Source organism: Ipomoea nil, unplaced genomic scaffold (assembly GCF_001879475.1).
Source record: "Ipomoea nil cultivar Tokyo-kokei standard unplaced genomic scaffold, Asagao_1.1 scaffold1932, whole genome shotgun sequence".
NCBI classification, from domain to species: domain Eukaryota; kingdom Viridiplantae; phylum Streptophyta; class Magnoliopsida; order Solanales; family Convolvulaceae; genus Ipomoea; species Ipomoea nil.
In genome coordinates, this window is record NW_017618360.1 from 2,932,501 (window position 1) to 2,948,552 (window position 16,052).

The following is a 16,052-nucleotide window of genomic DNA, read 5'->3' on the forward strand; positions in this document are numbered from 1 at the left end:
GTATTAGTAATGAAATTTTAATAATATTTAATATAATTATACACATTTTAAAAATTTTCCATATAATATATATACTTTTGAATATTTAATCTTAAAAAAAAAAAAAAAAAAAAAAAAAAAAAAAAAAAAAAAAACGACGAAAATAAGTCGAGGTGTGATGAATATATACCTTTTTTGTGGTGAAAGCCGCAACTGGTCTTGGAGAGTTTGAATTGGGTGAAACTTGAATAATGAATAATGATAGATTCACAATTTTAAGGGTTTAAATAGTCGTTAGAAGTTGGTTTAAGGCGGTGTATTGTTACTAAATTTTAGCATAATTAGCTAGGGCTTTTTTTTTTTTTTTTTTTTTTGGGTAGTTTCCTAACATAATTAGGGTTATTACGTTTTTATTAATTCGATTTGAATTAGTTTAGAGAATAATTGATTTTTGTTAGGTGAAGCATAAATAGGGCTTCTTTTTTTTTTTTCTTTTTTTTTTTGGTAGTTTCCTAACATGTTAAAACACTTATGGTAGATTATATTGAAATTAATTATTACCATTTTTTTTTTAAACTAAAACAAACTCAATATATTAAATCAACATCAAATCCGAGATACAACTCGGTGGAACGGAGTTCCAAGTACCAAGGATAGACATAAAAACGGTCGTTTGTGCAAGCACATGAGCTACCTGGTTCGCTGACCTCTGGACATGGCGGACAGTAACATCCCCAATATTCCTTGCAGTGGATTGACACTACTTAATCAAAGTTCCAACATATGAAAAGTTCTAAACAGAAGAGTTATAATAAGAACATAAATTCAGACAATCAGACTCTAATATAATATGATTAGCACCACGGTTCTTGAGCCATGTTAGAGCCTCCTTCACCGCCATGGTCTCCGCAAGTAAGGGGTCCTTTTCACATGATAACATGGATAAGATTAATTAAATGTCTAATAAATATAAGTTTATTAAATAGATTGTTGGTCAAAGTACTTATGAGGTCTATGTATTATAATGTTTTGTTCAATTTAGTCTTTCTACCTTAATTTTGTTCAACTATTATTCTTAATTGTTTCACTTTTTAAAGTACATAGACTAAATTGAACAAAATTAAGATAAAAGACTAAATTGAACAAAATACTATATTTTAGGAACCTCATAGGTACTTTGACCATAGATTGTTATAATATTACCTTTAATAAATGCTCATTAAATAATTGTAATAGAAGACCAATGGTGTTGTAACATAATTAGAATAATTTATCATGGTAAAATTTGATGTACAATATTTTAAACTTAATGTACAATCATATTAGTCTTAAAAATACAGACAAAAATATGATATATTACCTAGATTCGCACATATAATGTTTTTAGATTCCGTGTAATAACGCCATCAAGAAAACACAGCAAACAAGACTATTAGCTAGAGAATCATGATCGAGTCTCACCAACTGTAGTGTAGCTGTGTGGGACTAATCTCTCATAAATTAAGTCACTATAATTTACTGTTTCACAATTCTGTCAGGTTAGACTGATGGACGGTTCTATTTTTTGGTTAGAAGCTAGAGAAATGTACCATGAAAATTGTCAAGTCTATGAAAAAAATCATATATTGTTAGAGGACCACATACAACATATTTTTATTAGAAGTTTTTTATATGATAAGATGGGATTGAATGTGTTACCCAATCACAATCAAAGTGACAAGTTTTTTTATTCCCGATGGAAAAAAAATTCCAATTTATCCATTCACCATTAATGGGTGGGAGCCCCACACCTAAGACACCAAGAGCAATGTGTACCGTATATTAGTGCATCTCCACTCAAACTGTCCACTTCCCATTTATTTCAGAGTTCAAAGGTAAGACTTAGGGTGTGTTTGGTTGGTGAGTTTTGCACATAGGAATGGGTATGAAAGTGATTGTTGTTGTTTGGTTGATAGGTTTTAAGAACACTACTATGGGTTTCGAATACCCCATCAATTGAAAAATTCATATCCAAATAAAATAAGGGTTTCATTCCCTTATTCATTCTCAAGCACTATTATTAGTAATCATTCTCATTCCACCCTACTACCAAACATGTTAAATACTTTCACCAAAACCCATTACCATTACCAAATATTTAATACTCATTCCGATTCCTATGTGCGAACCAAATACACCCTTAGAAACAAACATCTATTTATCAGTTAAACCAATTTGTCCCATGACCTAATTCAACAGACAACAGCCACTAATTTCTCACACAACTATTTGTGTGCACGCTATGTCAAAATGTTTAATTATAGTATACATTGATTTACGAAAAAAAAAATAAAAAATCTACAATTGTTATCCAAAAGTAATTATATGTAATTTTAGTCAATAATGGACTGAATGTGATTACAAAGATGTGACTTTAATCGGCAAAAGACTACATGCGGTAAGTCAAACATAGAACTTACCATGGCTCGTTCATAGTTGACTAGCTCAAACCAAGAAAATCAATAGATAGTTTGGAACCATCAAGCTAAGCCAAACGCCTACCAACTTGGCTATGTGATCGGAAAGAGTTTGATTCTCTGTAAATAAAATTTGAAAACCGAGTCTTGTAATCCAATTTTGAATTAATTAATAGTGTACAACTAAAGTTAATGTTCGTACTTCTTAAAGGCTCTTACCGCTCTTGCTCTTAATACTAGTGAAGATAAATCGCAAAATATACCTCAACTGTCTTATAGATTTTCAAATGTATGTACACTAGTGCTCACAACAAGACTACTAATATTTACATGCTAATATATAACAATATTAAAGATAAAATACTTGCCAAAAAAAAAAAAAGATAAAATACATGAGAAAAACTCCAGTGTTGTTGCCTCTACTGTCTATAAAAGAAAAAGATGTGAATTTTAGAAGAAACTAAAGTTTGTTCATTCTCTCTTCAACCACGTGATACAATCAAAATAGCCTGCATTTATAATACATTAACGTTTAAATACTCCGTAATAAAATTGTTATACAGTTGATAAGCAAACAATTAATACAATTACAAATTTAGCAGTTCAAGTACCAGCTTAAAAAGCCTTGGCCCAATTTTTTTTCCTCAACATGAATCAAACTCTGTAGATGAGTTCCGAACAAAATTCGAATTAATTTTATAAGAGAAAATATCATGTGTATTTTCATCTTTTACTCGAGTTATATTATATGTACTCTCAAATATTACTCTCTAAATTTTAGTCCATGTGAGAGACTCTAATTAGCTAATTCTTATGTGGGTCACAATACAAGTGTTTACATTAAGGTTTTGTGTGTGTGAGTACAAAATGAGAGTACATATAAAATTTCCCTTTTTACTCTCAATTTTTACTCCCACACACAAAATGTTGATGTAGACATTTATTTGTATTGAGATTTATATATATATAAAGTAATTTATCGATGTCCGTCACATCATAGAATAAAATTTAGAGAGTAAGTAGACAAATGTGACAATATTTTAAGAAGGGGATAAAAGGAGTAATTTATTTGAGCACGAAATGCTCCACCATCTGAACCCGCACTCAAGTTTGATACTTCCTTTGTCTCGTCTCTTTCTCTCTCTTATTTTACCAACAGAACAGAATATACAGCTTGAGCTCGACGTTAATCTCAGAGCTCTTCTCCTTTTCCCTGAAATGGTATATTCAGGTAGAATCTTGTCGCTCTCGTCCTCCACGACGCCGTTTCATCTCTCCACTTCGCCGTTCCACAGTTCCCGGTATCATCTTCATGGAAGGCTCAAATCCAGAGTCAGGTTGCGTTCCATGGCCGCTGATGCCGATTCCTCCTCCTTTTCTTCATCCGTCGACACCGAATCACCCGATAAAAACGCTTCCGCGTAATTTCTCACAGATTATTATTATTATTATTATTTGGAAAAAGTAGGAAGAACTGGAGCGGTTAGCTTTACTGATTTTTATTTGGGATTTGAAGGTTTTGCATTATAGAAGGGCCTGAGACAGTGCAGGACTTTGCTCAAATGGAATTGAAAGAAATTCAAGACAATATTCGGAGTCGCCGGAATAAAATATTTTTGCATATGGAAGAGGTGAGTCTCTGCAACTGCAATCAATCAAAACGAATGAATTTGAAGCTTTATCATGTAACCCAATCAATCAAGCAATTTGTAAATTTCTCCAGCAAATTTTAATTTTCTGTAAGCACAAAAGAGTGATTGCTGGATCAGAAATTAAAGTGTTTGATTAATTAGTTTTTTCCAACATTTTATTGCTCCAAAATGTTAAAATTCAAAAAACTGCTATCAGTTTTTTGAGGAAGTCATTTTGCATTTAATCAACTAACAACTAATGTTATCAACTACCTAAACCTACTAACTCAATCAGCTAACAATTAACATCTATTAGCGAAGAACCTGTCCAACTTGGCAGGGCAGCACGACTACCTGTAAAAAGTTATTCTTTTATGGAACTATAGAAGTTGAGGGTGTTCATGATTTAGGCACAGACAGTTTGAATCTAGTATAGTTCAGGATGTTATTGTTAAAAGTTGATATCTTCAACATTTTTGTAGGTCCGCAGGCTGAGAATACAGCAACGAATTAAGAATGCTGAGCTTGGGATTCTTAATGAAAAGCAAGAAAATGAACTTCCGAATTTTCCTTCGTTCATTCCTTTTTTGCCTCCTCTCGTAAGATTTCTGACCTCTAAGAATGTTTTTGTAGCAATTGCGAACATACCTTTGTTATCTAAATACCATCTGTCTTTAACTTTTGAATTAAGAGATTACCCTTTTAAAGTACACTGCACTTGGTTAACATGTATATGCTTGCAGACATCCGCAAATCTTAAACAATATTATGCCACTTGTTTCTCTCTCATAGCCGGAGTTATGCTTTTTGGCGGACTGCTAGCACCTACTGTAAGTTTGCATTCGTGTTAGTAAAATATCATTCTAGGTTCCAAAAGTTCGAGCTAAGTTTCAATCTTATAGCTTATATTCTCCCACGTGATGCCTTCCTGTTGTGTATTTCAGTTGGAACTAAAATTGGGCTTAGGAGGTACATCGTACGCTGATTTCATTCGCAGCATGCACCTTCCGATGCAATTAAGGTAATACCCTGCCGGATGAATACTTATGGAGTAAATTTCCTTCTGCAAATCACGAGGCATATGGTGTGGTCTATTTAGTTTGAGGATAGTATCTAGTGCTCCTATATTCATAAAATATTTATAAACGCTGTAGTGATGTGGACCCCATTGTGGCATCCTTCTCCGGTGGAGCAGTTGGGGTAATCTCTGCCTTGATGGTAGTTGAAATAAACAATGTGAAACAGCAGGAGCATAAGAGGTGCAAGTACTGTTTAGGAACAGGTGCGCTTTCAGTATGATGATTTTCATCATGAAACAGAAAAATTTCCAGCTTTCAAATTAAGATACAAATATTGCCCTCAGAAGATGTCTGTGAATTGGTGCTTATGAAACTTTGTTTATAACACACAGGGTATCTTGCATGTGCTCGCTGTTCAAGCACTGGATCACTAGTCCTTATCGAACCTGTCTCCACAGTTAATCGTAGAGATCAGCCACTATCTCCACCTAAAACAGAAAGATGCACAAACTGCTCGGGTTCTGGGAAGGTATAAGTCTACTTTTGCTTTAAGGGTGTGTTTTCTTAAATCTGCTGTATGATGGGTTCTGTTCATATGGGATAAGTGACCTAAAAGATTATTCATAGAAGTAAATCAGTTATCAACCAAAAGATTAAGCTTGAACAGGAATGGTTCAACATTTATTGATCATCCTTAACTTTGCAGGTCATGTGCCCTACATGTCTTTGTACTGGGATGGCTATGGCAAGCGAGCATGACCCACGAATTGACCCATTTGATTAAATGGGAATCTCATGTAGCTCTAGTGCTCCTAGATGTAAAGATTCTGGACAAATGTTTTGGTCAAAATGTATGTCTATAGAAAGTTTTTCAACGTTATTTTGAGCATTTTGCAATTAATAAACTGTTTGCGGACCAAATCAAATGCTGGCTGGCAATACAGTGGTGTGATAAAACAACTCATATATTAAAGTTGAATGAATGTGATCAAAACTGTGCCATTTACACATACTATTTCAAGATCACCAGGCTGGTAAAAAACATCACTCAGTATATTTGAGAATCAGTTACCTGTCAAGTCTTTTCTTACTGTATTTTGTATTTCTCTATCAGTGTACCTGAGAATCAGTTTAGATCTGTTGGCATTACAGCGATTTGTATTCTTCAATCAAACGCGATGCATGGAGACGAGATGTAGGAGCCACAGTACACCCCAAACTTTGAAGATAAGCGATCTGCATCAAATAGGGGGTAAGAAACTCAACACCCAACTCGAAAACTATTTCTATGAATTGACAAAACTACTAGTACCTGTTTAGGAGTTGGTTCTGATGAACTCATTGCATTCTCAACTCTCAGTTTTTGGAAATGTTCCTAAAAGACGTGAGAAAAGACATTTAGGAAGACAACAGTAGCACTGCAGAAAGTTGCTGAAACGATAAGTTTCTTAAACTGTGATGAGGTTGCAGGGGGATATCTTAACCTGTTTTTCTCTCATCAAATAAGCACGCTTGTCAGCAGGGATTTGCTCCCACTTCAGAACCTGATTGAAAAAGAAACTTTCTGATTTTCAGAATCTATCTTTGTGCATAAGTCAATGATGCAGTGGGGAAATAGAGCGACTGCTAAATTGCTAATACTTAGGATGAACTTACATATTCAGCATAATGAAGAGCTTCCTCACACCCCAAGTCAGACTTCAAGGCACACAATACATCCTGGCAAAGTCATTGAGCCAATACTAAGATAGGTTGCTGAAATTAGCCATCTAGAACAAAATGAAACCGAGTAGGAAAAGCAAGAGATATTCCAGAACTGTGAGGAAAGGAATACAACCTTATGTGAGATCTTTTTGCCTCTCAGCCGCTCATCAATGACAAAACCTACCTATAGCAGAATGAGATAACTCACAAGCCGTCATTTGAGATACACAACATATGTAGGTAAACATACATTCATAACAATGACATTAAGAGGAACTGATAATGCAACACAAAAGATGAGTGAAATTTCACCTTACTGAGTAACCTCTTTGGATCCTGAAATGCAGGCTTTTTCGCCCACTTGTGGAATAAATGGGAAACCACAGCACGGTCTTCTGTGCTGAATCTGAAAAGCCATAATATAGAAACAAAATGAAAATTGTGGTCCAAAAGCACTGTATTTATTGTTTCTCCTGTGATGGTCATTATCAAATATTAACAGGACCTTCTTAGGAAATTGTTAGAATTGCATGTTTCAATTGAATCTTTGGGTGCTTCATCCACTGGATCATTGGAAGAATCGTATAGCCTTGAGTTATCGTCAGAGGATAACATCTTTTTTGGGGAACCAATCTGAGGTATTTCCTTCATTTGTTGCTGATAAGTTGTTTTTGAACTTCTTAAATTTTCCTCTCCCTACAGAAAAATAAATAAATAAATAAATAAATAAATCAGTGACATGATCTTTATCGTATTGCTCAAAAGAAAATAAAAATGTATACTCAAAAGTCAAAATGTTTGCTTGAAGTTTGCCACAGTATGATAGTTTTATTTACTTATTTCTTTCTAGATGTGGCTTAGTGTTAAAAGAGCTAAACCACAGGTGGAAAAATGAAAATAAAAAATAAAAAAAATCATACACTAACTAGTAATGCATAAAAAATTACACATGCTTTAGTTACTGTAAGGGGCAAATTCATGGATTCCTTGGGTTTTTACAACATTGAAAAATAAGTGTTGTCAAAAAGATGAAGCCCCGAATTGGATATGATCCTAAACCAGTGCAATATTAGATACTGAGTAATAATAATGTTATCTGAATTCTAAAACATGAAATAAATATCACCTGGACCTCCAATAGATGTCGAGGAATTTCTTTTAAAAAGCGTGATGGTTGAAGAACCTGAAAGTAGGTGCAATTACACTTCAGAAACGATCAAAGAGCAGTGCATATCAGGTTAAACAATTTTTTTGTACTCTACCTGCCAATTCGAGTCCATTAATACATGTAAAATAAAGAGTTTTTTCCTGGCACGAGTCATTGCCACGTAAAGTAAGCGTCTCTCCTCCTAATATTTTGTAAAGCAAAAAGGTCAAAATGTCGTAGTGAAAACAAAAAACAAGTTTTAGTAACAGAACACATAAGTATGCATTGAACTTGAACCTAAGCCAAACTACTTTCCATCATTATAATTTTCTAGACTAGAGTAGGCTTACCTCTAAAGAGTTGGCATTTTCATTTGTAATTCCATTAAATTCATGTAGCAAGGGAATCTCAGAATCATTTGCCTGAAATATTGGTCCAAAGCAAATTAAGAAGGGAACAGAAAGACAGACATCCAATTGGGAAGAAAACAGATTAACATGGGAATCTTTTCACTTGAAACAAGTGAAGCAAAATCAACTCCACTTTTAAAACGTCCATCCTTCTTTTCATAAGCCAAGCCTACACCAAAATATGTGGTCATGTTTGATAGTATTATGACCAATAATTTTACCAGTATTTCGCATACTTGATTATCGAAATGCATGTTTATGGATTAAAAAAATTGAATAAGTCATTATTAACTTCAAGAATAAAAAACATACAGAAATTAAATCTTGAAACAATGAAAGATCATCTTCAGCAGCAAATGTCAAATGTCAAATGTCAAACTTATCCACTATTGCCATATGGCCCATATGCATAGAGAAACAATGAAACATCCATAATATCAAAGGGAAAACGAATATTTATTTATTATTACCTTCACAATGAAAACTGTATCCCACTCTAAGCCTTTTGACTATGCACATAAATAAAACATAAAAAAAGAAGAAAGTAAGCCACTAGAATAGTAGAATCATAAATATAGTTATGCAAGAGTGAAATTCAATGAGAAAATGAAATGTGGCATTTAGAATAAATGGGAAAACCTGATGAATTGTAGTAAGGGTAACAGAATCTTTATTTTCAAGTCTCCTGGCACGGAAATTTTCTGTCTCTCGTTCGGATATGTAATCAATAAAACTTTTGAGAACATTAGCACAGCCTTTCCCTTCTTTTATACAGTCACTTTCTTCTTCTACAGTATTAGTTTGGATTCTCAAAAAATCAGATACGTCATCCAACAAATACTGAAGAACCTGAACCATTGCACAAGAAAGTTTAGATGCATTTACACAAGGCCTTGATACAAGAGGCAAATCTATCTATGTCCAAACAAAAGAAACAATAGTCCAGTCTTTATATTCATAAATATTACTTGTGAATATTGAAGTAAGAAGTGCATGAAGAAAGAAATAGGCACTTATAGATCTAAGATCATTTTCAGAGTCAATCAAGCATAGACTGAAGGATCTCCATTAATTAGAAATCCATGTATATATGGTAGTACAAAAACTAATTTTGTACTATGAATACTATAAATATGTGGTCCCGTGAGATGATTTCTCTCACAGTTTCTCCATCTAGGATTTCTTAACTATGAAGCTTTCTCATATTATTACTTGTGAATACTACAATAACAAGTGCATGAAGAAGAAGAATGTCTACTTACAGATCTAAGATCATTATCTTCATTAAGTAACTTCCTTCCATCCACGTCAACCACTGCCCGCTGTTCAAGAAGGTATTTCTACAAGACAGAAGAGCATATGCAAAGGCACAAGAAATTTTATTTTCAAATTATGGTAACAGATGGCCATTGATAGAATTATCTGACAATTTATTTTAAGTATTATTATGCATATAGTTTCTGTCACCAACATTTCTGCATTGTGCTTAATATTTGATTCAGATAACTAACCTGAGGTATCATGTTTGCCACTGAAGTAATGACAGCTGAAATTGATTGTTCCTGCAAGCATCAACTAGTAAAATTACCAGAGTTTCATTCAAACCAATTTAGGCAAGTATGGATAAAGTTGTATGCAGAGAGCCACCTTCATTGTTAGAAAAGATACTCTAGGATAGTCAATATTACTGTGATATAAATAGAAAATCTTTGCAAAAAAAAAAAAAAAGACCTGAATATCAAGATACTCATTAAAAATCATTATACATGTAAAAACCGAACTATGTGTTACCCTGTGAACAAGCTTTGAAATCATGTCAAGAGTGATTAACACCTTGCGCCCTTGGGTAAGTTGACGCCTGTTGTAAGTCACAATCCAGAAATAAGTACTAATAGACATCATTTATAAGTAAATATGCAGCTTAGTAGCCAAGGAATGAAGACATGAAACTGTACAAAGAAGCCAAAGATTGAGGATATGACAATACGGTATTTTGATGAAACTATCACAATATGTTCTAACCACAAATCAAAGTGATTATCAAACTACAATAAGATTTTGATATGGTGCAATAGTAGCTCTTCATAAATTAATACAAACATAGTAAAATTAAGACATTAAGACGTATGAGAGCATGGGGTTCTAAAATAAACCTTTTGAATGTACCAGATATTTTTGCACCAAATATGTCACTTGCAGCAGAAAGAAAGCTACAGTTTCTTATAGCAGAAACTTTCTCAATGTGTTCAATTATCTGGACCATAAAAAACATCAACAGAAAGGCCTTTATTGACAGAGAAGAAGTGAAGAAGTATAAGATAAAAATAGGACTATGGCTCCATAAATAATTCAAATAAGACAAATTCAGAACCTTCTTCTTTTCATCTTTATCAAAAGGGAGTAAAGCTTTAAATATTCGTCGATATGAAGCACTATCACATCCAGGCAGGGTTGTTCTGAGCATAGCAATAATTGCCCTGACCACCTGTTAATAGTGTTGCGAGTCAATAACCGGTTGAATGCATGTGAAGGAATATCACATATCACATTACATATATATATTAGGAAAGACCAAGGACCGAGGTCATTGCCCATTTAATTTAGGCAAGAGGTAGGTTATGTAAACTAACCTTCAAGAGTACTCTCACTACCAATCCTAACAAAGCCTAATAAATCAAGAGAACTCAAGCCACAAAAAGGTAGTCACCAGTGCTACATCATTATTCATAGTTGTGGAATATTCATGAAAATTATTTTGATCACTGCTGAATAATAAACATAGGTATAATAGATGAAACATTAATAAAGGTATATTGTCTACCTTTTTCCTATAGAAGGCCACACCATGAATGTTGAATGGAATTTTTCTATCACGGAATGCCACTTGAAATATTTTTCCTGACACCTGTTGTAAAACATAAAGCCATGAAAAAGTTAGGAAGATCACAGTATTTTTTTAAGAAAAAAATGTTTGTTCTTTCTAATTGGTACTTGCCTGCCTCCGGTAGAGAATAGCAATGCTGCCAAATGAAGATTTGGCAGATGAATTGTCAGAAATAATTCCTAATATTTTATCTATAACAAATGCACACTGTGCATCCTCGTTGCTGCATTCCTTGATAGTTATCTGAAACATCACAGTTGTAAACATGACATACTTCAACCAAAGTGTTTACCATAGAAACCACTTGCAAAAAAGACTACCTTAGCTCCCGAAGAATTGTCTGTTAGAACATGTTTTGACCAGCACCGTCTCAAATTATGTTGGATGAGAAATGATGCAGCTTCCACAATGCAACGAGTGGATCGGTAATTTTTATCAAGTCTAACCTAAACGAAGATAGTATGTAAATTTATGGTGAAGCTACTCATGATCCCTATTCATCAAGTCAAAGACTACCAAACTAATGAAAACTAGTGGAATAGTAAATTGGACCATTAGAGAACAGGCAGACCTCTTTATGCACTGGAAAATCTTTTCGAAATGAATCAAATCCAGAAACATCAGCTCCATTAAAACTGAAAATAGACTGTGTACAATAAATAACAGTAAATTCAAAAGTAAGAGATAAGTTGAAACTTGAAAGAATTGGATTCCCCAAATTCCTAGAGAAAGCATATTCGGAAATAGAACATACTTGATCTTCATCACCAATAACAGTAACTCTCTTGTGGGATGCAAGGATCAGCAAAAGGCCATATTGCATGGCACTTGTATCCTGAAACTCATCAATTACTATTGCTTTCCATGATTCTTGGCAGTCCTTGGATACTTCATGCAAAGAAAACAGAAATAGAGTTGATATCTGTAAATGGTAGATTGGTAGCATAGTCACATTTCTATGTTTCATCTTTCAGTTAGTATAAATCACTAATCCAAACCTTCTGGAAAGTCAGTTATGAGCTTCACGGAACAACTGATCAAGTCATGGTAATCCAAAGCATTGCAAGATTTTAATATGTCATTGTACTTTTCAAGAATTGCAGCCTGGTGCACTTCCAAGATTAGCATGGTAAACGACAAACATTTTAAAACTACAATGAAATAAAAATGGTTGATTTTGGCTTACTCCCATCTTGTTGCCAACTTTAGAGTAGTATTCAGTTGTCCTTCCAGCAGCTTTAGCCTGCAGCAAGAAAAAAATTGAGATCAGTCTGCAGAGATGATACATTTATTCACGATTTAAGATTTCAAACCATATTAAAAGAAAAGGTGTCTTAACTTCAGAGATGATATTTGGTCACAGCAATCATATCAAACCATTTCAGGATAAATACTTTTTCTAAAGCAGATGCATTGCTTATATGAGTGGGGGAAAAAAACTGAAATCATCTTGTATTGTTTATTTATTGCAAAAAAATTGTTTAAAAATATAAAAACCCTTAAAAACAATTAGAAAAAAAATATACTAAACCTGGGTTACAAACTTCAGCCACTTCTTTGACTTATCCTTGAATTGATTGGGAGACTTTACATCAGGCATTTCATTGAGCTTACAAAACTCACTATTAGTTCCTTTGTTCTCATTATCCAGTAGGCGGACTGCCTCAATGACAGCCCTTCTCTGTTGTCCTTGCCCATATACCAAAAACTCAGCTGTGCGGCCCAGCCTATTAGATAGAGCCAATAGATTAGTACTTGACTGGTAATTTGAATTTTTGAAAATTAAACTTAAAAGTTCTACTGTGTGTTTACTAATATTCACAATGGGACACACCTGTCTACCAACATAGCTAAATTCATTCTTAAGGTCGTATCTCTTTGAAACATTGTCGAATTTCTATTACTATGATTTCATAATAGACTCGCACTCAAAAGTGAAAATAGAGTTCTCTTTACTGTGCTTTTTTAAGAGGTAACCAGCCTTTCCGTTCCTGTTAGTCTTATGAATGAAGCAGGATACACAAACAGAGCATCAATCTATTATGCGATGTCAATTAAATAGTCACTCTTCTACAAGTTTGTGAAGTACACACTTTTTAAAAATTGTAGAAAGTCCATACTTTTTATTTTGAAAGCATAGCAAACACGTACTTCTCCGCATGTAAACGGCAGAGTTGCAGAGAGAATGAATGAAATGTGCTAATTTTTAGCTCTTTTGCTGCTGATTTCCCAGCAACTGCCCCAATTCGCTCTCTCATCTCAGAAGCTGCTGCTGTAGTGAATGTCATGGCCAGAATGTTGGATGGACCAATGCCCTATAATTTTCAAAGAACAACAGAGAGGTAGGAACCAAAGCTAATATGTAACAACTGACTAAGTGTTTATGTATTGTAGTACTACCTCATGCAGCAGCATCAAGACACGTCCTACCATTGTAGATGTCTGACACCCAAAACCAGAGAAAGCAAGTCATAATTAAGGAACATAAAGATAATTCAAACCCAAAAAGTGAAGAAAACAGCGAGAGAGATACCTTGCCACTTCCTGGTCCAGCAATGATGATCAATGGGACTGAAATGTCAGTACAGGCAGCTTCCTGCTGCTTGTCATTCAGAGCTCTTATGTACTTTGCATATTCCTCAGGCATGCTCCTAATATACATAGCCTCAGAACTCTTTGGCTCTTCTTCTTTGCATTCTTGATCTCTGTTTGAAGTCAAAACACATTCAAGTTCTAAGTTTTGACCTGAACCACCAGGATTCAAGCTCTCCTTGTTAGTGTCACTGTCAATCAAACATTTTGCTTCAGACACTTGATCAGCTAAAGTCAGAATGCGTTCAACCATTGTGCTTTCATCTGCATTGACTTTTGCACCTAAGTTATCCTTCCCAATACTTTTGTGAGCATGTTGACTTTCCCCCTGATTATTACAGGGCTTCTCTCTTTTGGCATTTTCAGTTGACTTCTGCTTGCACAAAGCATCAATTTCCTCCAAAATAGATTCATCAAAATCATCATCTAGCCCACTGGATAATAGGTATGACCCACTCAAATTAGAGAAGCAAGGTTGCCTCACCGGAGTAATATATGAATGCAACCCAACATTGCATTCCACTGAAATACCTGCTTTTTCATGGATACTAACAGCAGTCAATCCAGTTCTGTTGCTGGATGAACTATCAAAACACTGTTCAGTGCTAGATTTATTTTGTTTTTCAGGAGTTCTAAATAATGCCAAATGTTGTCCAGTCTCTCTTCTCGTTTTAACAGCATAGCCATAGGAACCATCCAAACAGCGTACACTGCTACTATGATCGATCAGCTTTGAATTCGAACCCTTCTCAGAGATAGGTGAAGATGTGTTCATAGAAACCTCAGAAAGAGGAATCCTTCTAATGCCACCCAAGTGATCTGGATGTCCACTTCCCCTACCATTGTCATCTCTAACAACCACAAGTATGAAGCACATTACATAAACTTGTCAAGTTTAGCAATCATATTCAAATAACAAACAAGCACTTCATTTTCAAACTGAAAAAAAAAAAAAAAAAAAAAAGTTCAAATGCATTATTGATAATTGATATCCAGTCCCCCAACCCCCACAAAACAAACAAACAAAAATATAAAATTAAAATGTTAGATAACTTTTAGGTAAATTCACAATTAAATATTTCCGTTTTATCTATATAGACGTATTCAATACTGATAAACTTCAAGAGTTAAAACTCTGATTTTGAACAGAAACATAAAATTTCTGCCGTGTAACGCAGCAGGATTTGTTAATTATTAGAACCCCAACAACAAACCAAACTAATTTTCAGATTTTCTTCATAATGGATAAACCAATATCATCATGTACTTTCAGCTCAATTAACAATCTACTAAGCCATTAATGAATGGACAAACCAATCTCATCATGTACTTTCAGCTGAAATAACAATCTACTAAGCCATTAATGCTGCCTCCGCGGCCTACATTTCAGGGCAGCCAAAGGGACTGTTAGAGCAGGGAAAAACCCCTTTATTGCTTCACGAAAGCTCGATTGATTACTCACTTTTGCGGGTATTGATGATCGAAAGCATCGCGGGGCCTTTTGCGAGCGAGAAGTGCCTTGGCAGCTCTGAATTTTTGGGAGATTCGAGCCTTTTGCTCCGCCGTTAATCCGCCATACTCGCCTACCTCATTTTCCTTGCCTCTTATACTTCCATTCATATCCAATACCCTCTATGGTCTATACGGATCAATTATACAGCCTCCAAATGCCGGAAAAAATGCGGGCGGTCGGAAAGGATAGTTTGATTTTGTCGTCTGGTTTCCCTCCGGCTGTTCATCCCGGACGAATTTAAATTTATGGGCCAATGTAAGAGGAGGCCCAGCCCGAACTACTGCTTGAAAAATATGGTCCCTATATTTTTTGTAAATTATACTTCACCACCAAATTAAAACCTTTGTAATCAACTTTTCTCTTGGTATGAATTATGAAATTCATCTAAAATTGTACTAATGAAATTTGTGAAAATGTCAAGAGAAATGTAAGAGGCCAATCAAAAGTGTAGCTACAATGAAGAGTATTATTAGAAAGGTCAAATGTGGACTCTTAAGTTGGTTCAGAAGTCACAAAAGTAGTCATAATAAAGTTCACTAAGAGGAAAGGAATGAGAGTTCAAATCTCATGAGGGTGAATTTTGCCTCCTAGTTATTTTTGGGAACTTTGGATACCGAGATTTACCTGTCATATAATATCTGTGGGTATGAGTGACATGCCCCGTTAGGGTTGCGGAATTCAACATTTTATACAAAAAAATGCTAAAAGAGAATGGAT

General features: G+C 34.5%; 2 protein-coding genes and 1 long non-coding RNA gene across 3 annotated transcripts; 2 read left to right on the forward strand and 1 right to left on the reverse strand.

Moving 5' to 3' along the window:
- The first annotated feature begins 3,478 nt into the window (after nucleotides 1-3,478).
- LOC109146552 (protein ORANGE, chloroplastic) lies at nucleotides 3,479-6,006 on the forward strand. The gene is made up of 8 exons (XM_019294216.1): nucleotides 3,479-3,856; nucleotides 3,952-4,066; nucleotides 4,549-4,665; nucleotides 4,810-4,896; nucleotides 5,011-5,087; nucleotides 5,221-5,348; nucleotides 5,478-5,614; nucleotides 5,792-6,006. The coding sequence occupies exons 1-8, from the start codon at nucleotides 3,516-3,518 to the stop codon at nucleotides 5,867-5,869; spliced, it is 1,080 nt and encodes a 359-aa protein (XP_019149761.1). The 5' UTR covers nucleotides 3,479-3,515; the 3' UTR covers nucleotides 5,870-6,006.
- A 28-nt stretch (nucleotides 6,007-6,034) lies between these two features.
- LOC109146551 (ATP-dependent DNA helicase SRS2-like protein At4g25120) lies at nucleotides 6,035-15,656 on the reverse strand. Its single transcript, XM_019294215.1, has 29 exons — nucleotides 15,285-15,656; nucleotides 13,764-14,673; nucleotides 13,631-13,672; nucleotides 13,382-13,545; nucleotides 12,762-12,957; nucleotides 12,417-12,473; nucleotides 12,229-12,334; nucleotides 11,985-12,118; nucleotides 11,802-11,876; nucleotides 11,551-11,676; nucleotides 11,342-11,473; nucleotides 11,168-11,251; nucleotides 10,718-10,831; nucleotides 10,500-10,600; nucleotides 10,138-10,204; nucleotides 9,858-9,908; nucleotides 9,609-9,686; nucleotides 8,986-9,195; nucleotides 8,817-8,855; nucleotides 8,287-8,358; nucleotides 8,052-8,138; nucleotides 7,916-7,972; nucleotides 7,295-7,485; nucleotides 7,102-7,195; nucleotides 6,923-6,973; nucleotides 6,742-6,804; nucleotides 6,570-6,629; nucleotides 6,398-6,460; nucleotides 6,035-6,321 (listed from the first exon to the last, which is right to left on the reverse strand). The coding sequence occupies exons 1-29, from the start codon at nucleotides 15,440-15,442 to the stop codon at nucleotides 6,232-6,234; spliced, it is 3,672 nt and encodes a 1,223-aa protein (XP_019149760.1). The 5' UTR covers nucleotides 15,443-15,656; the 3' UTR covers nucleotides 6,035-6,231.
- LOC109146553 lies at nucleotides 6,248-6,564 on the forward strand. Its single transcript, XR_002048465.1, has 2 exons — nucleotides 6,248-6,337; nucleotides 6,446-6,564. It is a non-coding gene; the product is annotated as an uncharacterized LOC109146553 (long non-coding RNA).
- Nucleotides 15,657-16,052: the final 396 nt, after the last annotated feature.